A 23506-nucleotide genomic window follows, 5' to 3' on the forward strand; every position below is an offset into this window, starting at 1 on the left:
AGTCCCTGTTCTTAATTATTCGGGGAATATATACACCTAGGAGTGGAATTGCTGGGTCATATGATAATTCTATGTTTGACTGTTTGAGGGACTGCCAATATGTTTTTCACAGTGCCTGTACTATTTGATATTTGTAGTAGTAATGCATGAGGGTTCCAATTTCTCCTCATCCTTGCCAGTACTTATTTTCCTCTTTTTTGTTATATTCATTCTAGTAGGTTGAAATGATATTTCACTGTAGTTTTGATTTGCATTTACCTAATTAGTGATGTGGAGCATCTTTTCATACTTTTTTGGCCATTTGTTTATTTGCTTTGGATAAACCTTTATCCAAAGGTTTATTGAAGTACTTTGTGCATTTTAAAAATAGGGTTGTCTTTTTGTCATTGAGTTGTAAGAGTTCTTTATGTATTTTGGCTGTTACACCCTGAGGTATTTGATTTGTAATTATTTTCTCCTGTTCTTTGGGTTGTCTTTTCACTTTCTTACGGTGTCATTTTGTTGCACAAAAGTTATTTTATTTTATTTTATTTTATTTTATTTTCGAGAAACAGTCTTGCTCTGTTGTCCAGGCTGAAGTGCAGTGGTGTGATCTCAGCTCACAGCAGCCTCTGCCTCCTGGGTTCAAGTGCTTCTCCTGCCTCAGCCTCCCGAGTAGCTGGGATTACAGGCAGGTACCACCACCACGCCTGGCTAATTTTTGTAGTTGTAGTAAAGATGGGTTTTCACCATGCTGGCCAGGCCATTCTCGAATTCCTGACCTCGTGATCCACTTGCTTCAGCCTCTAAAAGTGCTGGGATTACAGGCATTAACTACTGCGCTGGCCAAAAGTTTTTAATTTAACAACATCTAGTTTCTCTCTCTTTTGTTGCCTGTGCTTTTGGTGTCATATTTAAGAAAGTATTGTCAGGTTTCAAAGGTCATAAATATTTGCTCTTTTCCTTTAAGAGTTTATTATATTTTTAGCTCTCATATTTAGAGCATTGGTCCATTTAAATTTTTATATGTGGTATAAAGTAAGGGTCCAACTTCATTCTTTTGCATGTGAATATCAGTTTTTTTCCAGCACCATTTGTTGGAAGACTGTCCTTTCCCCCATTGAATGGACTCGGCACTTAAATCAGTTGACCATAGATGTAAAGTGTATTTGTGGGCTTTCAGTTTTATTCCATTAGCCTGTATGTCTAGTTTTAAGAGTTGTAGCACAATTTTTGATGACTGGCTTTAGAACGTTTTGAAATCAGGAAATGTGAGTCTTCCAACTTTATTCTTTTTCAGGATTGTTGTAGCTATTCAGTCTCTTGAAATTCCATATGAATTTTAGCATGACATTTTCTGTTTCTACAACAACAACAAAACATCATTGGGATTACGATAGAGGGATTGCATTAAATTAGAATCTGTAGATTACTTTTTTTATTATAATTTAACAGTATTAAATCTTCCAATCCATGAACACAAGATGTCTTTCCATTTAGTTAGGCCATCTTTAATTTCAGCAAAATTTTGTAGTTTTCAGTATACAAGTCTTTTGCCTTTTTAATTAAATTTATTCCTAAGCATCTTATTATTTTTGATGTTATTGTAGGTGGAATTATTTTCTTAATTTCTTTTTAGATTTTTTTTTCATTGCTAGTGTGTAGAAATACAAGTAATTTTTGTGTGTTGGTTTTGTATTCCGCAGCTTTGCTAAATTTGATTATTAGTGCTAACAGGCTTTCTGTGGAGTCTTCAGGGTTTTTTACACATAAGATCTTGTTACCTGCAAGGAATGACAGTTTTACTTCTTCCTTTTTAATTTGGATGCTGTTTATTTCTTTCTCTTGCCTAATTGCTGTGTCTAGGACTTCTAGTACTATGTTGAAGTGATGAAGGACTATGTTGAAGTGATGAAGGAGAGTGTCCTTGTCTTGTTTTGATCTTAGGGGAAAAGCTTTCAGTCTTTCATCATTGAGTATGCTATTAGCTGTGTCTGTGTATGGCCTTTAACGTGTTAATGAAGTTTCCTTCTATTCCTAGTTTGAGTATTTTGATCTTGAGAATCTTGGATTTTCTTCAAATGCTTTTTCTCCATCAATTAAGATGATCATATTGTTTTATATATTCTGTTGATGTATGTTATATTGATTTTCATATGCATGCCTTGGATAAATTATGGTATATAATTCTAATATGCTGCTGAATTCAGTTTGCTAACTTTTTTTGAGGTTTTTTTTTTTTTTTGGTCTATATTTGTAAGGTATTTGAGCTGTAGTTTTTCTTTTTTTACAGTGTTTTTGTCTGGATTTGGTATCAGGGTAATGCTGGCTTAAGAGAATGAATTAAGAAGTATTCTCTCCTCTTCAGTTCTTTGGAATAGTTTGATGATTGGTGTTAATTCTTAAATGTTGGTATAATTCACCAGTGAAGTGATCTGGTCCTGGCTTTCCTTTGTTCAGAGATTTTGATTAATGATACAGTCTCCTTACTTGTTATATATAATTCAGATTTTTAATTTCTTCTTGTCAATTTGATAGTTTGTGTGTTTCTAGGAATTTTTCCTTTTGTTATATCCAGTTTGCTGGCATAAACTTTTTCAGTAGTGTCTTATAATCCTTTTTATTTCTGTTATCAATTTCTAGTTTCATTCCATTATGGTTAGAGAAGATAGTTTGTATGATTTCATTTTTTAAAATGTATTAAGACTTGTTTTGTGGCCTAATATATGGTCTGTTCTAGAGAATGCTTCATGTGTACTTGAGAAAGTATGTGTTATTCTATGAAAAGTGATGTTGGGTAGAGTGTTTAGTATGTGTCTGTTGGGTCTAATTGGTTTGTAGTGTTCAGTTCCTTTCTTTCCTAATCTGTCTGGTTCTTTTGTACGTTGTTGAGGTGGGAGTATTGATATCTAGGATTGTCATATTTCTCCTTTCAGTTCTGTGAGTGTATGCTTCATATATTTGGGGGCTCTGATACTGGGTGCATATATGTTTATAATTGTTACCTATCTTGATGGATTGAACCTTTTGGCAATATATAATGTCCTTTGTCTCCTGTAACTTTTTTTTTAATACTTGAGTCTATCTTATCTGACAAAAATATAGCTACCCCATATCTCTTTTGGTTACTGTTAGTATGGAATATCTTTTTCCATTCTTTTATTTTTAGCCTCTTCAAAGTAAAATGACAGTGTCTGTGTTTTTAAAGTGAGTCTCTTGTAGCTAGCATATTGACAGATAATTTTTTAAATCCACCCTGCCCATCTGTGCCCATTAATTGGAGACTTTACATTTACATTTAAAATAATTACTGATAAGGAATGAGTTCTGTCATTTAGCTGTTTTCTGTATGTCTTGTGTGCTTTTTGTTCTTCAGTTCTTCCATAGTGCCTGGTATTTAGCTGTTTTGTTGTTGTTGTTGTAGTGTACCATTTTCATGTTCTTCTTCCTTTATTTGCCTATATGTTTTTATTTTCATATCATTTTAAAAGATTTATCCCCAAATGTAAATCCCATTGTTTATTATTTATAATGTCAATGGTTTTATTTTTTTAAAATATTCTAATCTAGATTCTTACATTGATTCTTTTTGATTGACAAGTAATTTTTGTGTGTTGGTTTTGTATTCTGCAGCTGAATTTTAAAAGTGTTAACACAAGCCCTCAAGCAGGCTGCTGAAGAATTGGCATACTTTTCTATGTTCCAAACTTGAAATTTCCAAAGTTTTTAATGACTTTAGACTCAAGAGAAAGGTACAACATTTTCCCCTCTTGTTTAGTGTAAAGTTGAAACTATTGTTTCTTTTCTTTTCTTTTCTTTTTTTCAGACGGCATTTTGCTTTGTCACCTAGGCTAGAGTACAGTGGCACAATCTTGGCATGTTGCAACCTCCCCCTCCTGGGTTCAAGCGATTCTCCTGTATCAGCCCCCTGAGTAGCTGGGATTATAGCCACATGTCACCACACCTGGCTGATTCTTGTATGTTTAATACAGATGGGGTTTCACTATGTTGGCCAGGCTGGTCTCGAACTCCTGACCTCAGGTGATCCACCTGCCTCCGCCTTCCAAAGTGCTGGGATTACAGATGTGAACCACCATGCCCAGCCTGAAACTATTTTCTAATCTTAAATTCAGATTTTGGGTTTAGTCAGATAGGCAGGAGTTTCCCTCAGCTGTCATCATTCCCGGCTGAAGTTATTACAATAATCAGTTTCCTTCACTGACCCAGAAAAACCACCAAAGTCACCAGTGTTCTGTTAGACTCAAACGGAAAGAAGGTGACCAAGCCACTGAATATAAAGCTACTTTGATTAGAAGAGAATGTAAAATTTTAATCTTTGATGATGGGGAGGATTTTTCATTCATAGGTTCCCCCTAAAAGAAGTGATAAAATTCCACTAATATGAAAACCCATTTTTGAAAGATTAGCACTTCAAAGACTAAACTAAAGCGAGGCGTGCAGGTGTGCATCTGTGAGAGGGAGACAGGGAGAGAAAGACTGAGGCTGGAATGGGAATCCTGATGGCTGCTCTTGCTGCTCTCTTCCACCTTAGCCCTGCTGCAGTAGTGATACAGAGATACCTGGGCTGGATCATAAAGATGACCATGAAGATGTAGCTGGTGACCCTCTGGATGATATGCAAGCACTTTTCAGAGGGTAAGGGAAACTTAGCCTCTGCCAGCATTCTTGTGTGTTTACAAAAGGATGGCTCCCCTGGGCTCTGGTTGAGGTCTGGAATTTTAGTGAATACAGACTTGGGACATACACAAGACTCCCTTGGGACTCTTGTGAGTCTTTCCTAGAACAATGCTAGTTGAAACTGCCACTCTCCAGCTATACTGACAATAGTTCCACATCCTAGCAGTCAAAATAGTCTTAAGCATCATCTTCATCTTACTTACTTCCTCATGTATGTGTGCCGCTGAGGTTGTCAAGTGAACGGGTGACATGGTGCTGTTACAGGCTGTGTAGCTCATCTCTGGATGATGATCATGCACTGTTATTTCAGAAACACTGAAGAAGGTTATTTTAGAGGGCCCCATCCTGCCATCTTGCTCTTCTACAGAATCATAGCTAATCACTGTATCAGTACTCCTCAGGAATCTAGAAGCCTCCCTGCCCCCCTGCCCCAGCTCCCTTTTCAATTTTGACTCTGTTGTTACTGGTATCTATATTACTATCTCATATGATGATGAGGCTTTGTTCTCAGTGAGGGTAAATCCAGCCATACTAATGTTTTGAGTTCCTCACACCTCACCTTATCGTGAAACATCCTCTTTCCTCTGCTTGCTCTTCCATCCCTCTTCTCTTTGTTCCTCTTACTCATTATCAATTTAATTTTTTCTTCCAAAAAGCCTTCTCTGCCCTACACACCCCACTACAGACTGGGTTATGTGCTCTGCTACTTAACTGCCTTCTTTCCCAATGGCATTCTCATACTTCACTCTGCAACACTTAATCACATGTTATTTCCCCTGACTAGTCAGAAGCTTCATGAAGGAAAAGAGATTGTGTCTTGCTCACTTTTTTATCCCAGTACGTGATACATTTTACGGGAACAGGAGTTGCTGATAAATTAAGGCACACATGCATTAAGAAATTGAGTAATTCTAAAAAAATCTTTTGTCAGTTATGTAATACTAACTTGGATTTGTCTCCTCTCTGAGTGAACCAAAGACAAAAAAATTGGTGATAGAAATGTTTTCTTCCTGGCTGGCTAAAACAGGTGTCTTTAAAATCTTAAGAACTAACCTCTAGTCAAGCTTTTCTCTCTCTCTCTCTCTCTCTCTCTCTCACACACACACACACACACACACACACACACACGCACGCACACATGCGCACATGCGCACATGCGCACACACACCACTAAGGAGTGGGTCTAGGAATAAAGTCAATACTAGAGAAGTCTAGGTACGGCCAGCTTCTCAGTGACTGAATCTGCTCTCCCAGCAAACAATGATAGAGCAAACATGTCTGAAAGGTCTATATGCATTGGATACTGTTCTAAGTGAAGATGTAAATTGCTAATTTACATTCTTTAGAAGTCCTATAGATTAAGATCATTGCCCCTCAATCAAAATGCTCAGTTTGAAATCTGGCCAATTCTGTGACCTTGAGCCAGTTCTTTAACCACTCTAGGCTTCAATTTCCTATCTGTGAAATGGTATATGATAGTACTTCCCTTATAGGGTTATTAGGAAAACTGAATAAAGTAATCCATGTAACATGCTTAGAACAGTGCCTGGCATGATAGCGACCTTACAAATGGTTGCTACTGTTAACTGAAATTATGTCATCCAGCAATGAAATAAAAATGTGTTTGAGAGACCTGACTCATCTTGGAGAGGGTAACTAAACTGCCAGTCCTTTAGGCAAGGCCATGTAATCCCAGGTAACATGAAGAGGCGGGGTGGGGGGTGGGGGGCGGATCCCTGTGAATATTTAAGCATAAAAGGGCATTTTGTAAAACTGATTTGGTTATTTATTTATTTTTTGAGTCAGAGTTTCGCTGGAGTTCAGTGATCTCGGCTCACTGCAACCTCCGCCTCCCAGGTTCAAGCGATTCTCCTGTGTCAGCCTCCCCAGTAGCTGGGATTACAGGCACCCACCACCACACTTTTTGTACTTTTAGTAGAGATGGAGTTTTTCCATGTTGGGCAGGCTGGTCTTGAACTCCTGACTTCAGGTGATCCACTCACCTCAGCCTCCTAAAGTGCTGGGATTACAGGCAAGAGCTGTTGCACTTGGCTGGTTGAATTCTTATGTGTAAACAGAACCAAGCAAATCTATTACCTTTTTGAGAATGGGGATTAGGGCTGGGCGCGGTGGCTCAAGCCTGTAATCCCAGCACTTTGGGAGGCTGAGGCGGGTGGATCACAAGGTCAAGAGATCGAGACCGTCCTGGTCAACTTGGTGAAACCCCATCTCTACTGAAAATACAAAAAATTAGCTGGGCATGATGGCGCGTGCCTGTGATCCCAGCTACTCAGGAGGCTGAGGCAGGAGAATTTCCTGAACCTAGGAGGCGGAGGTTGCCGTGAGCCGAGATCGCGCCATTGCACTCCAGCCTGGGTAACAAGAGTGAAACTCTGTCTCAAAAAAAAAAAAAAAAAAAAAAAAAAAGGGATCAGGTGGTCATCCTCCATTTCTAAGATGGCACTGGGAACATAGTTGATTTGTAAATGTTCAGTAAGTGTATGATTCCCTACCACCACCTGTGTTATACCATATGCAGCTATGAGTTATCTGTGGTCTTTTGGCACACTAGCGATACTGAACATGTTGTTCGGGGACTGCATGAATCCGCTGTTTCTCCTTGCCTCCCCTGTCCTCCCCTCCCCTCACACCAGTCTCCTTACAGCAAACCCAGAGTGGAGACTGCTTTCAATTTACCCATGAAAACCAGAGCCAGGTCAGCCTGGAAGTGAGATCAAGAGAAATAGTAACTTTTATCACCAAGTCTAGCAGTTCACATTCCCCTGAATCAACAAAATGGCTAAAATAATAAATGGTAATTTGATTTTTCCCTACCTTCTCACTTCCAGCTTCTCAATACAGAGCAGCTGATAGAACTTATTTAAAAGATCAGGGGTCTACTTTTCAATCCCATTCCATTCTCCCACAAATCAACCTCAATAATTACATTTTTTTTTTCTTTTTTTGGATGTGCTGTATTTAAGGGTAGGTGACAAGACTCATTTTCCAACTTGTAATATGGAAAAGTGATTTGGGTCATCCCAAGCAAATGGAAGTAAGCCAGTCCAGTTGCCTCTAAGCACCTTTTATCACAAAGTTTTTATTGAACAAAAATAACATGACAGTAAAAATGATACATGTATGAAAGTGAATGAAGATTTGCAATCATAGAAAAGAGGTGTACAAAGAGACCAACATTCAGGTTATATAGTTCTATAAAACTTTTCCCATGGCAGTTTAACACTGATTACGCGGACATAAAAAGGAAAAGAAAGTCATTAATGTTCTTTGAAACCTATTTTCTGAGTAAAATACTTCTGCTAAAACACACGCACACACAGAATGAGGCAGAGCTATACAAGTTATACTTCAGTTCCTCCAGTTCTCTATTTGTGTTACAGAAGTATTTTCATTCATCAAAAATTGTATTTTTTCCATTTCTAATAAATGGATGTAGAGTATACATTAATCCCAGTTTCCGAAGGAAAAGAAAACAAGAATCAGATCTGTAGGTATTTAAATATTTCCAATCATCATTTATATAAACAAGTATGCTAAAAATAGTATTTTTGGTTGAGACTTGCACATCAGCTTCCTTTAGTTTCTAAGAATCATGCGTTTTGAATGTGTTCTCTTACCTGACAACAAAATTCTAAATGCTCTGTCTTGATGTGGTTTTTCGTTTGTTTTGCTAACATGTAGTTTTGAACCAGTTATTACTTGCAGCTAGGCATGGAGGAAACAATTGGACTGAACACTAATCATTGTTCTACCTTCAGTGAGCTGTGCGGCGTTAGGCAACTCTCAGCTTCTGATGTGCACCTGTCTTGAGCTGGAAACAGGTGGTGGGAAGCATTCTCAAAGGCCCCTTCTAGCACTATTATTTTATGTTTAGTAATTATCAGTTCCCTGGGCCAGCTCCTTTCATTCAGGTACAGAATTATCCTTAGTCTATGACAGGGGCGGGGTGAGGGGGGAGTAGTGTCTATTCTTGGATTTTGGAATCACTACAATTACTTTACAGTCAAGGAGGCATATTAGAATGTTTGGATTTTTATCCCTTGATAAGGGCCTATCCCCACAGAGATGCTCAATTCCAGTTGAAAAACCCCAGAATTTCTAAGTATCATAGCAATATTTTAGATTTTTTCTGAAAATTCAAGAAATGTTTTCACAAACCTCATTTTTTTAATCCTTTCTCATAATCTTGCCACTTAATGCCCAGTTTGGATCAGTTATTTAGTCACATTTCAAGTTAGTTTTTAATCACTTGTAGTTAAAGATTACAGTTAATCTTGAATTTAAAGCTCTGGGTGCTTTTCAGTTCTCTTGTATTAGAACGTTCCTTCTTCATGTACAGGTGTGGTACCTTTGGACTGGTGCCTGCTGATTTTCTGATGGAACAGAAAATCTGTATTATCACTGCTCCAAATCACATTACACAAAAGAATTTACTGGAATGTTCCAAGTTGCTAATCAGTTCAGTTCCACAATGATGAGGTTCCTGTAGAATTTTTCTTCTGTCAAGATTTCCTTCATTCTCCCCATAACTTTAGTAGTATGTAAAGCAGTGTATCCTCTCTCAATTTCCTCAAGCAAGGCCTTTAGTACCCCCAGTTCTCTATTTGTATTACAGCAAGTTTTGGATCCATCAAAAAATGTGACTATCTATATTGATGAAGATACCTAGTGTTACAAAATTGTTTGTTGTTTGGGTTCATCACCATTCTGTGAGCCTCTTCCAAAGCATTAGATTTTTAAATGTTAATTATAGTTGCAAGGATTTAGAGGAACCCCAACTCATACTGACACAGTGAATATATCAGATGGTCAAGATTCTCTACAGAAAATGGAGAAAACAAATTTTTTAAAATAAGAATATGCTAACCTAGGAGATACTCTTGGGCCTGGAACAGCAAGAACTTGATGTAGCTTTTCTGTCTCAGATTTTTGTCTGGGAGACATTTAAAAGATACTGTGAACAGCTAAGGAGGCTAGCCTTTCAAAGTTCATTCTTTTAAAAATGTACTGTAGAACATTTTCTTTTATCAATTTTTATTGTGTAAATATGGCTTAGTTTATTATAAAAACATTATTTGGACATTTACCGAGTCTCAGTTCAAAAGAGGTTCCAAGGCAATTCTTACACAATTGAAAGTAAAAACAAAAATGTGATACGAATATGCTTTCATATTGCTCACTGGTGAAAAATAATGAAATTCTACTAGAGAGCTGTTTGTTTGATACTAATTTTCATCTTCCAAACATTTCCTCTTAATACTAAAAAAATATCATTTACATAAAGCTAAATGCAAAGGAAGGCACAGCTGGTTATAGTCTATATAAGCACAGTTTAGCATATGCAGAATTAAAGAGAAAAAAGCTTCACATCCTTATTAGTTATACTGAAAACCATTAAGAAAAGTTATTCACTGTCAACAGTGTTCAACACTTAAGACTAAAAGGATATAAAAACAAAAACATTAAAATTCACTTAATGCAAAACAGATTTTCATATATACTTGAATATATAAAAAACAGTTTTTTAAATGCTAACATAAATCTAGACTATCCTTGTTATGAAAAGTGCAAACCAAATTAACAGTTTCACAATGTCCTTCTCATGACACAGGTAGACTAGCCCATGGGGACAAATTTATCAGTTAATGAGTCCTTAATTGTGGCCAGACGTCATCAGGATTTCTGAGAGTTGGAAGAAAGCAGTACTGGAGAAGCAGCTCTGTCCAGACTGGGGATTGGCACTGGCATGTGGCCGTTAAGCAGTGTGGGGAACTGTAGGGGACAAAAGATTTTCAAAATCATTATTGCAAATCCATTGGGAAGAGCTTAGGTGCTTCACATGCCCAGACAGTCCACTTCTTTCATCACCCCTGTGACGGAGATTAGTTGCCAGTGTATTTAACTGGACGATGACAGTGAGATCAAGATTACATAGAGCAAACAAAGGATAAGGCCCAGAAAATGTCCCTAGTTATTCTATATACATAGGCTACTAGGAAATGGTATGTAATTTATATGTTGCCAAAGCATCTTCTAATACCATTTTTTAAAAGTTCTAAGCTACTCAGGATGCTAATATACTATAAATATTAAGAATGTTTTAAAAGCCATAGACTCTTTATATGTGAGTCAGTAATTTGTAATACTATAGCAATTTGCCATCAGTTTTTCAGGGTACCACAAAGATGATTCTTGCAGCATTTATTCTTCTAAAATAAGAAATGTATTTAATCTTAAAAGATTTAGAAGAGATTATTTTGGAGCTAAGAAAGTATTCTAATTAAAAGTCACACATCACTCGTAAGTGACAAAGTAACATTTCTGTATTGTTGATAACTAAGATGATAAATAGTTGGATGACAGTATATGCTCTGATAATGAGTTTCAGGTCTGATGTGTTAGTTGTAATCCCAACTGAAGAAGGCCTTTTAACATGTGACTACTTGGAACCAGACTTTCATTGTCTAGGATGATGTGTCAAAAGATCTTGAGAGCTGTCTTTTCTAGCTTAATTCCTGTTTAGTCCAGGATTAAACTTAAGCGCCAAATACCAAATTAAGAGCCTGGCACATGTTGGAAGTACAACAGATACTTATAAGTAAATTACGTTTTTTAACTTATGTCTAGTGCTTTAGAGTTTATCAAGGCTTGTCATTTCATTTCCTACCTAGGAGCTGTAACCTAAGTTTTGTTTTCCCAATTTCCAGATGAGAAAACATTTCAAATAAGTTCTGTTGGCTAAAGGTCACAGCTAATAAGCAACACAGCCGAGTTTTAAACTGAAGTATATCTGTACCACATTGACCAACTTTTTCTTTTGGTAGGAGTTAGGGGGTATCTTTCATTACTGTTTCAGTTTCTTTAATGGTTATTGGCATATTCAAGTTTTTTGTTTCTTTTCTGGAACTTTGAAATTTTAATTTTTTCTAGAATTTTATCCACTTCAACTGCATTATCAAATCTGTGCACATACAGTTTATACTAAGGTCCGTGCTCCTAAACACTCTTCCCATTGAGTTAAACACTGGTAGATGAGCAGATTTTAAATCTTCATTCTTTTATTTATCTATTTTGAGGTAAGGTCTGACTCTGGCACCCAGGCTGGAGTGCAGTGACGCAATATTGGCCTCACTGAAACCTCCAGCTCCCAGGCTCAAGCCATCCTCCCACTTCAGCCTCCCAAGTAGCTGGGACTATAGGTGGACACCACCATGCCCAGCTAATTTTTGTATTTTTGGTAAAGATGAGGTTTCACCGTGTTGCCCAGGCTGGTCTCAAACTCTTCCCTCGACCAACCAAAGTGCTGGGATTGCAGGTCTAAGCCACTGTGCCCGGCCTGCGTTTTCATTCATTTCATTTATTTGCACCTTCTCTCTCTGGTCTACCTTATCGGTGTTTTCAAGAGAATCCACTTTGGTATTGTTAATCTGTTTTGCAAAATAAATTACTGATTTCTGCCCTTGTTATTGCTATATACTCAATGATTTCTCTTGATTAGCCTGGCTTTCTGACGTATTTTTTAGTCATCTTCATTAGGCTCTGCTCCCACTACAGTTCCCTTTTTTAAACTGCAACATTTCCCAAACTTTTGTCCCCAGCATCTTTTCTCCAGTACCATGCCTGGACTTGACAACGAGTTCCATTTTAGACATCTCCAACCAATGCCTCTTCCCCACAAAACCTGCTATTCTTCCATTGCTCACTCCAAGTCAGTGAAAATGGCTGGGACCACACACATAAATTTGAGTCAGGGCTCCACCACTTACTAGTGTGTTATCTTGAATAAATTGGGCAATATCCCTGTGCCTTAGTTTCTTATATTTAAAATAGAATTAATGGGAGTATTAAACGAGAAGCCACCAAAAGTGCTAAGAACAATGTCTTGCACACAGTTAAGCCATCAATAAATGTTTAACTATTACTACTTTTTCAGACAGGCTCACTCTGTCGCCCAGATTTGAGTGCAGTGGCGTAATCATGGCTCACTGCAGCCTCAACCTCCAGGGCTCAAGCAGTGCTCCCAGCTCAGCTTCCTAGTACTTTGGACCACAGGTACACGCCAGCACACATGGCCAATTTTTGTATTTTTTTGTAGAGATAGGGTCTTGCTATGTTGTCCCTGATGGTCTCGAACTCTTGGGCTCAAGTGATCCACCCGCATCAGCCTCCCAAAGTGCTGGGAGATTACAGGCATGAACCACCGTGGCCAGTATTAACTATAGTTACGCATTTCCAGTATGTTAATCACTTAGTAATCTTTGCCTCTTTCTAATTTTCACTGCCTACTTCTCAGTCCCATCTCAAAGTCTGGCTCTCTTGAGCTTACCTCTGAAATGTCTTCTAATTATATCCTGTGTCCACTGTTCTAAAAGATGATTCTCCCTTTAATTTTTGTAGTATTGTCACCTCCTCTGTCCAGGTATGGTGGTTCACACCTATAATCCTAGCCGTTCAGGAGGCTAAGGTGAGAGGATTCCTTGAGCCCAGGAGTTCAAAACTAACCTGAGCAACATACTGAGACCTGGATTCTACGAAAGAATTTTAAAAATTAGCAGGGCGTGGTGGTATAAGCCTGTAGTCTCAGCTACTTTAGAGGCTGAGGTGGGAGCATCACTTGAGCCCAGAAGGCAGGGGTTGCAGTGAGCCGTGATTGTGCCACTGCACTCCATTTCCAGCTTGGGCAACAGAGGAAGCCTATCTTAAAAAAATAACAATAATAATTTCCTCTTCCTGTTCCTTCCACTTTCTCTTCAGTTCTTCCTCCACACTAATGTCAATGATTTTTCTCTAAAACAGATCACATCCTCCTACCTCCAGCTTAAAAAGCCTAAACATTTAACAGATAAAGGGAGAGACTCCCAAGCATATATTCAAGGCCCACAGTTGCTTTTCTGACCTTATCTCCTATCACACTTTCATGTCCCAGTCATTCGGCTTGGTTCCTCTACATGTACCCCACTCTATCGAAATCCTGTCCCTTCCTCCCAGCTCAGGCGCCACTGCTTCCTTGGAGCCTGTTCCGTCTACAGCTGGAAGGAGCACCTCTGCCCCTCATTTCTGCAGCACTTTATTCACGTTTTCTGTCCCTACAGTCCTTGTCACAGAGCACTGCAAATATTTGCTGGGTTAGATTTGTTGAACTAAAAATTACAGCACACGTTCTTAATTGAAAACTTAATTAGCTCTAACTTATTTCTAGACAGACATACCCATTCCTACTAAGTATATTCCAAATTGGAACGAAATCTATTTCAAGTCAAGGAACAGACATCCTTAGACAAGAAAACACTAAACTGTCCAAGAAAAACTGAGTTTTCTTTATTTATAAATCAAGGTTATTTACAGTTAGCACAATCTTTGGTGTCCCTCTCCTTACCTAAACATTTTTCAATTATTAAAGCATACCTCTCTGATCTGTGACAAACCTGACAAAAACAAACAAAAGCATACCTCTTCTAAAAAGGCGTCTTCTCTCCCCTTCCTTGGAATTCTTTAGTATCTGCTATAACCTGCTATAAATAATATTAGGGGTTCTTTTGTACAAAAACGCTTCAGCTCTTCAGCTGTTACCCCAAGGATTTTGATCAACCTTTCCAATCAAGATAGTAAGAAATTTGCCAGCATCACTTAAAATGTATAAGCCAAGTCTATTTTTTTCTTCCTCTATTACATCTATAGTACACATGAAAGAAATTTGTTATTTTGAAAGAAAATTATTTCCGTAAGTTTAAAAGGGATGTTGACCAGCGTGGTGGTATGCCTGTAGTCCCAGCTACCCCAGGGGCTGAAGTGGAGGACCGCTCGAACCCAGGAGTTCAAGACCAGCCTGGACAATATAATGAGACCCCCATCTCAAAAAAAGTTCTTAAAAGAAATAAACGATACTGCTGATAAGAGACACTGCTGATAGTAATCTGAATTCTGAGTATCTATCAATAGTAAGTTCGTTTTAAAAATCAGTATTATTCCTATACCATATTTTGTTTACCGTTCTCAAAACTGCTATTCAACTTTTGCCACACTCAATTGCTCTTTTCAAAGGAAGAGTAACAGTATTTTTTTTTTCTTTTTATTTTTAAGACGGGGTTTCACCATGTTGGTCAGGCTGGTCTTGAACTCCCGACCTCAGGTGATCCGCCCACCTTGGCTCCCAAAGTGCTTAGATTACAGGCATGAGCCACCAGAGTAACAATATTTTTAAAGGCAAAACTTGTTTTTTTCCTTAGTCTCATGGATCCAACCACAAAAAGAGGGCCCAAGGCCATAAGACCTGTCAGCCATCCAGAATACCAGGTTGTCTTTTTTTTCTTTTTCTTTTCTTTTTTTTTTTTTCAGGGTTGTATTCTGAATGGCTTCGGGAAAGAGAACAGGTCCACTTGGTGAAATTAAAACTCTAAGCAAGTAACCTTTAAATTCAGTAATTTCTGATGCAGAATTCTAAATGTAAATTAGGAACCTCTGGTCTGCACTCCTTTTCAAATTGGTTCCTAGCCTGGGCAGTATCACTAGGAACATGAAAAAACTATTTTTGGGCCAGGCATGGTGGCTCACGCCTGTAATCCCTGCAATTTGGGAGACCAAGGCAAGACGGATCACTTGAGGTCAGGGGTTTGGGACCAGCCTGACCAACATGGCAAGACTCTATCTCTACTAAAAATACAAAAATTAACTGGGCGTAGTGGTGTACACCCGTAGTCCTAGCTACTTGGGAGGCTGAAATGGGAGAATCACTTGAACCCAGGAAGTGGAAGTTGCAGTGAGGTGACATCACACCACTGCATACCAGCCTGGGCAACAGAGACTCTGTCTCAAAAAACAAGAAAGTTTTTATCTGGCCCTATCCTAGACCTACTGAATCAGAAACTCTGGGAGTTGGGGCCTGCAATCTTCATTTTAACATACCCTCTAGGAGATTCTTTTGCATGCTAACTTTGAGAACCACTGGTCTACAGTCATGACAAGAAAAGAGGGTATGCATATATCCCAACTCCCAGAGATCCTGATAATGTGTAGAATCACTGTAGACATAAACCATCATTTACTGTTGGGAGTGTTGGGCTGGAAAAGGTATCTAAGGCAAGGAATCCCAAAGAGACCCCAGCCAATAGTGCTCCATTTGCTTTCCTAGGAGGCTGCCAAGGCCTGCACCAATCAGGTGGCAGAATTCCCAGTAAGGAGAGAAATGAGAGGCCGCTTACTCAAAAATACCTACTGAACTGTACAGAAGCTCTGTGTTAGATTCTAGGATCAGAGTAGTATAACAGTCCCTGCTGCCATGGAGTTGACTGTAACCAAACAATTTCTTTTTATTCTATTAATACTAGAATTCTATTGCTCTAATCTTGAGACTTTCAGGAAATAAGGGATTATCTCCCCACCAAAAGATTAGTATTCTTAATTTTAAACTTTCTAATACATTTGCTCATTGCTTTTTGCTCACTATTCTAGTTTCTGTTTTCCTTGCGCCTGAGCTGAAAGTGTTAAAAATCAACAAGACCATAGCTCAATCTCTTGTGATGGAATAAAGGCTGCGAAAGATATAGAAACCCAGTTACTCAAGGGTATAGTCACATCATAACACCCTACCCAACCCCACTAGGAAACCAAAACAGCAAGATGGTACTCGAAACCTCTTTAGCTCCACCCTTCTAAAGAGACCCTAAATCCCAGCAGGTACAGCTCCTGGCACAGAGGAGGTACTCAGCAAACATTAATCTTGACAACCAAAACAACCAGCTCAGATGATCGTGAAGACTTGCTATTAACTTGCCTTTCTCAGACTTCTCTTTGTGAATTTATTTAGACATTCAATAATTACTGAGCCTCACTTGTGTACCAAGCCATGTGCCAGATGAGGAGGACACTATAGTCAACAGGATTCCATTCTGGTCTCTAGGGCCCATAGTTTAGTGGGAAAGATTGCCAGATCAACAGGCAATCATACAACAAAAGTGTTACGTGCTAGATACAATGGTAACCAGAGAACTGCAACTAAGTTTGGGGTAAGCCACACTGTGGGACACAGGACACAGACAGGAAGGATGAAAAAAGCTAGAATTAGGGAAAGCGGGAATTTGCAGAGTCCACCTTTTCTTCAGTCTTGTCCCTAGGATCCTTTCCACCTATACCACATACTCAAACAGTAACACCTCAGTCAGTGAGTAATCATCTTTGGATCTCAAGGAGGAAATACTGATTTCTCCATGATAGCAAGTGATGGTCCTGCAAGACTCTAGTGTGTGACTGAATAATGAATGTGCTTGCCTAGTATGGAGCATTCTGTAAGATAAAGCAGCTAAGTCTTCATTACTTTTTAAGCAAATGTCCTGGATTCTCGTTTTTCATTATAGAACAAGGAGAACTTAATGATGATTCATAAAATGATGCACGGAATTTTTTCTATCCCAGTATGGGGAAATGGTTCACTATTTTTATTTTCACTTTATGTCAAGTGAGTTGGTCTATTAACTAGGAGGATTAATATTTTAAAGTATTCTGTGAGCTTTTATAAAGAATAATTTTTATTTTCATTTTATTTTAAATAGAGATGGGGTCTCGCTGTGTTGCCCGGGCTGGTCTGGAACTCTTGGGCTCAAACAGTCCTCCCACCCTCGGCCTCCCAAAGTGCTGGGATTATAGGTGTGAGCCATCATACTGGCCTAAAGAGTAATTTTTTTACATTTTGTCTTTAATAAATTTCCTGTTTTCATAGACAAATGAAAATATGCAAAACACTTCAAGAATGAATTGTTCCACCTATGGGTAGCTGGCATGAGTACACAATTTCTGCCTCAATGAAAATGTCTGCCTCTGAAGGGCGTGCAGCCCCACTAACATGAACTTCCCTTAGACATTTAACATTTTAACCAAACATAAAGCAAAACTCACCATTACCTCTGCAGGATTTAGAGAAAAAAACATCCCTCACAAATGTAATGTTCAAAAGCTCATTTTCAAACGCTCACCTGGAACAGCGTGCTTGGCCCTTGCAGCCTGGCAGGACTCAGCGGTGCAACTGGACTAAGGCTGCTCCAGAAATGTATGCTGGAGAGCAGTGGACTCGGAGTCAGAAGCAATCCATTTGGTGTCTGGGAAATAAAGCAAACAGACTTCTTCATATAGGTTCACCTGACTCAGGCCGTGATCCACAGAACAGCAGAGGGGTTAGGTAGGCTAGGCGTGGACCAGGAAAGGGCTTTACTGTCTCAGGAAAACTGGCAGCATTATTTCTGTGGGGTTATGAACAGTTCAATTTTCTTTTCTTTTGAGACAGTCTCACTTTGTCACTCAGGCTGGAGTGCAGTGGTGTGATCTTGGTTCACTAGAACCTCCCAGGTTTAGCAATTCTCCTGCTTCAGCCTTCTGAGTAGCTGGGATTATAGGCACCCACAACCATACCCAACTAATTTTTGTATTTTTAGAAGAGAACTGGTTTTACCATGTTTGCCAGGCTGGTCTCAAACTCCTAATCTCAAGTGACCCGCCCTCCTTGCCCTGGCAACATGTTGGGAATACACGCATGAGCCACCACACCCAGCTAATTTTCTTCAATGCTAATTTTATTAACACTTCCATAAAGGAAAAAGGTATTGATATGTTACCTTCCCTAAATATTCTGGTGGAAAATTAAAGTTTGTATCAACTTTTGTCTGAATGATTTGTTGAACTTGTTCCCCTTCCCAAATTAAACAAGAAGGATTAGTATACAAACAAAATGAGATTCCATAAAGGGGCTTTAATTCTTCTTATCTGTATTTCCTGTTTTTCTACAGTGGACAGCTATTCTTTGGGTTACGAACACATGTTTTTAAATGGTCTCCCTATCAACAGCTGTTAAGGGTTTAGGATTTGCTGTTAAAATACCCTGTAGTAGCCTCTTGAGAAGCTCTGAGCTGGTTTTCCAGATTCCATCCGGATGTGGGGTTGATGAGAATTCATTGCCCTGGCAGTGGTTTGGGTGGGGGCAGGGAGGGCCCTTTCTTGTCAGATTGGGTGTAAAGCCAAAACCCTGGGTTTCCCAGGAGAGTTCCAAGGACTGCATTTGCTTGCACACACGCAGCAGGAGTCCTGGCCCGCAAGCCAGCTGGAGGGCTGAAGAAACACCCGCCCAGCTGCTAAGTCTGCACGGCTTTTATTCTCAGTGGAGACAAACTCCCCAGCCCAGGGTGGTTTTGTACCTTTGCTGACTAGAAGGAGTCCCTCAGTGGTTTTGTGATGTCAATAAGGTGCTTTGTGTAAGAAGAACCACAGCAAAGGCACCAGCCTTTCAGATTGCATCATGCTGGATGCTGAAGTGTTATTTTTTCCTAGAATTGGCCTCCATAGCTTCATTAATTACCAACAGCATTTGGCTTAAACCTAAATTGAAAGGTCTGCTCTGTTCAGCAGAATGGAGACAAACGTCCAAAGTTCCTCAAACTGTGAAGCTGCTGAAATGTAAACACATTTATACCATATTATTTGAGTCGTTGGTTCCATGGCATTTCCTACATATTGAGTGACCTATGAGGTTACTAGAATAAATACATGTTTTGAATAAGCTTCCCATTTGTTCTAGTCGAAGGCAATTTCACAAGCATGCCAGGTCATCTGGCCTAACAGTTAAAAATTAACGGCTCGGCGTGAGCTCTGCCAGGGTTCCAGTCTCAGAACCAAGACTTCCTAGCCAGGTAACCTCAGCAAGTGACCTAACCTCTCTCTGTCTCAGTTTCCTCATCTGTCAAATGGGAAGGATAAAAATGCCCACGTTACAGGGTTGTTGGGAAGATTAAATAAATCTGTTGCAAGCTCTTAATAAGTGCCAGAGGCGGTTATCTGGCTAGGTACTTACTACATGCTTTTGAATGAATAAATGGATTAGTAATTAACTGAAAGTATACATGACATACTTAATAAATTTATTTCATCTATGCGAGGGAGAAATTCTATGTATACAGAAAAGTACTTAATCCTCTGAAACAGACAGACTGAATTGAGTCAGCCTGGCCTTGAAGGCTACTCAGTTGTGTTAGGCTCAAGGCCACCGCTCAGGTGTTGTGAAATCTCGTATTTGCATGTTACTCTGGAGCAAGGTTCCAACCACAATATGTCACATTAACGTTTAATAAACAGTGTGTTCAAGGCCTCCTAGTTTATCCGTCAATGAAGGCTCTCAAAGCCCTAAAGAGACAACCTTCTAAACCACAAAACACAGCTATCATCCTCTCATCCATGGCCATCATAGAATCCTCTGAGCAGTGTACAAGGTCTAGAATGTCTACTTCTCTAGTCTAAAACTATGTCTGGATTTGAGATGTTTGCAGATTTGTTTCTAAAGAATACAGGATGTACTCAGAATACAGCGGCCTTCTGTTTCTCATCTTTAATATGTCCAAAATGTCTTCTATAATATATGCAAATAAACACTGTAAAATGACTTCATTCCCTTCTCTCCCTGAAGTTCTCCCTGAAAATACTGTGGCCTTAAAGAACCATGTGGTTGCTTTTTTAAAGGAAAGTTTCTCTAATGCCTGCCCTGGGTTATCTCTGGGCCAGCGAGAGTGCTCACAGCCTCTCTTCACATGCTCCTGGAGTCAGGCAGGGTGGGCTGAGCCTGAGGGCCAAGGGCTAAAGAAGTCACAGCAAAAAGCGCTGTCTTCTTTCCTTCCCCAAAGGCGGTCTTCATTTTAACAAGCATGGCAGATGAGGAGCTCCTGATCCCATGGCTGATGCCACCGGCAATGCATTTGCAAAGGGTAAGACCCTCCTCCCATGATCTCCTTTTCATTTTCCCCACTCAGTTCATCTTCTACTTCCACTTCATAGAGTCTCCTACAAAGCCTGTACATCTATGCTCACCAGGGTTAGCTGGCATCAGGTGCCCACTTGGGCACCCCTGGCCCTCTGCCTCCGCCTGCCTTCGTCTTCCCATCAAAATGCCACCTCCTCAAAGGACACGTTCCTGATCCCCTCAACCAGATGGGACTTCTTATTTCTGAATCTTTGTAACACTCTGTGACCATTTTTTTCCATAACATTTAACATGTTCTGCCTCCCACTATGGTGATTGGCACATTTTTCTTATACCTCTTTGCGTAGCCTTTAAGGCAGGCGTCCCCAAACTATGGCCGTCCCGAAACTGCGGCCCCCTGAGGCCATTCATCCGGCCCCCCGCCGCACTTCAGGAAGGGGCACCTCTTTCATTGGTGGTCAGTGAGAGGAGCACAGTATGTGGCGGCCCTCCAACGGTCTGAGGGACAGTGAACTGGCCCCCTGTGTAAAAAGTCTGGGGACACCTGCTTTAAGGTATCTGCTTGTCTTTATTCCTCCTGTGGTAGTCAGTTCCTAAATAACAATGAACTGAAGCCATCTGCAGCTCTAGCTGGGTCCCCCCGACTTGTCGCTTGTTGGGGATCTCCACTCAGATGCCCCCCACCATGCTCAAACTTCATAAAGCCCAGCGCCATTCCACATCAGTGTTTCTTAAGACTTCCCCTTCTGTCAGCAATACCACCACATATGCACTGCCTCAACAAATACTGACCGAGAGTGCATACTGTGTTTCAGGTGCCACAAATGAGGATAAAACAAGACATAATCCCTGCACTCACGGCCCCATCTACCACCCACATCCCAGTCCCCATTGTGCAAAATGCCTTCCACCTAACTGCAAGCTCCAAAGCCTCTGGAGGTGCCCTACAACTCACTCTCCTATTTATCCCTCATTTCCATTCCTGCTGCATCCAAGTCCCTATCACCGTACAGATGACATTCTATGACAGCTGCCAGGCCAGTCCACCTGCCTCCAGTCACCCTTCCCATCTATTCTATATCCCATCACCCAATCAACCACCCTCAAACACTTAAGTTGACTCAACATGCAGTCACGGTTTCAGAAAGGATGAGATGTCCTCCTTAGCTACATTTCCAGGTTTCCCATAAGCTGGTTTCATACACTCCCTAACTTCTGAGGACTAAGCTCTGACTTTTTAACTTGCCCAAATTCCTACCTAGGGGTCTAGGGAGTTAGGCCCTACAAACCATACATTCTCATCAGATGGCTTTTATTGAACCCTATATATCGTGACTTACTTTTCAATCTGACTGTGGCGTAACATGAGACGAAGAAAAAATATTTAATGCCAAAATATATTTCCTTGCCATACTTTGAAATTGTGCTACAAAGTCTCTTGTGGGAAAAATCCACATCCTATAGAGAATCTGCTTTCGCCTTTGTTTTCCTTCCTTCCCTTACAGATCCAGGAGAAAATAAACTGAGCCAGGCACCCTTTTAGGTCCAATAAGAAATATTTTACAATCTGCTCTTGCATACTCTCTGTCTCTGTCTCTGTGTCTCTTTCTCTCTTTGAAGTCTGCTGTATGACAGACTCCTCTGCACAATAAAACTTGATCTCCACTAGTCTCTATCTTAACCTGAACATTCCTTTCCATTGATCCCAGGTCTCCAGATAAACTCAACCAACTGTCAACCAGAAAACGTTTAAATTTACCTATAGCCTGGAAGCCCCCGCTTTTGAGTTGTCCCGCCTTTCTGAACCAAACCAATGTATTTCTTAAATGTATTTGACATCTCATGCCTACCTAAAAATATGTAAAACCAAGCTGTACCCCGACCCCCTTGGGCCATGTTCTCAGGACCTCCTGAGGACTGTGTCACACACAGGTCATGGTCACCCATATTTGGCTCAGAATAAATCCCTTCAAATATTTTACAGAGTTTGACTCTTTTCTTCGACACTTCCCTCCTGGAACCCTCTTACTTGGTTTGCTGTGTCTGAGCTTTCCTCATATGCATGGAGGCCCAGGCATTCCAACCCACCAGCCCTTCAACACTCCCTCGGAACTTCCCTGACCACCAGCCCAGCCCAGAGTTCCCTGGGCTACAGGCCCTATCCACAAGTGACCTCATCCGTTCCCATGGTTTCACCGCCTAGCAAGTTGATGACTCCCCAACTTCCTCTCCAGCCCCAAAACACTCTCCCCGCTCCAGATGCAGCTGGGCTTTTCCACCCCAATGTCCTGCACGGTCCTCAAATTCAGCATGGCCCTGACTGGATGTTTAGACTTTTCCCAGGGAGCTTATTCTTCCTCCCATGTTCCTCATCCTCAGTTCTGGCTCTCCCTGCTCCTCCCACCCAGTCAGTCACCAAGTCCCGTTGATGGCATTCCCTGTCTCAGATCCATCTCTCTGATCCCTCCCACCATACAACCTTCGACACTTGTGGTCTTTTGCCTGGCATATTACAGTAGCATCCTGCCTGGATCCAGCCTTCCCCCTTCCCAATCTCGCTAGCAGGGTGATTCCTAAAACAATTCAGACCGTCACTCATGCCCCTTCAATGCTTCCCACTGCTATACTTCCCCTAATCACAAAGCTATTTCAAGTGTCTATGCCTTCCCTCAAGGTGTTCCTCTGCAGACAATGCCTTCCTCTCCCATTCTACTAGAAAAAGGATCCTGCCACAGACAGATCCTTCAACACCCTGCCCAAGTGGTGCCACCCCCTCCAGGAAGCCCTCTGGACATTCTTCCCCCATCTCTGGCAAAGTTAATACCTTCCTCCTTAGGATTCCTTTTTCAGCTTAGTATTCCTTTTGTATTGAATCTGAGATAACGAGATGAAGTGACTTAAGGGAAGTTATGAGCTCCTAACTATCAGACACTATTTTATCCATGTTTGTAGCCCCAGCTCCAAACACAGCAGCTTACAAATGATGGGACTGGAACTGAACTAAACAATCTTGCCCTTCAGCTCCTAAGGCACTTCTCTGCGCTGCATGTTTGACTCTTGCCAAGGGCTATGACTCTT

At 40.3% G+C, this 23506-nt stretch overlaps 1 protein-coding gene across 1 annotated transcript in view; it reads right to left on the bottom strand.

Annotated features, from left to right (window-relative positions):
- Positions 1-7757: 7757 nt before the first annotated feature.
- ELK3 (ETS transcription factor ELK3) overlaps positions 7758-23506 on the bottom strand; it is a 78843-nt gene continuing 63094 nt past the window's right edge. The window contains exons 4-5 of the mRNA XM_039472222.2: positions 17664-17786; positions 7758-10470 (exon numbers count right to left, since the gene is read on the bottom strand). Coding sequence (XP_039328156.1) covers positions 10372-10470; positions 17664-17786 — 222 coding nt within the window. The 3' untranslated portion in view covers positions 7758-10371. The remainder of the gene's footprint in view (positions 10471-17663; positions 17787-23506) is intronic.

This window comes from Saimiri boliviensis, chromosome 7 (genome assembly GCF_048565385.1).
Source record: "Saimiri boliviensis isolate mSaiBol1 chromosome 7, mSaiBol1.pri, whole genome shotgun sequence".
NCBI classification, from domain to species: domain Eukaryota; kingdom Metazoa; phylum Chordata; class Mammalia; order Primates; family Cebidae; genus Saimiri; species Saimiri boliviensis.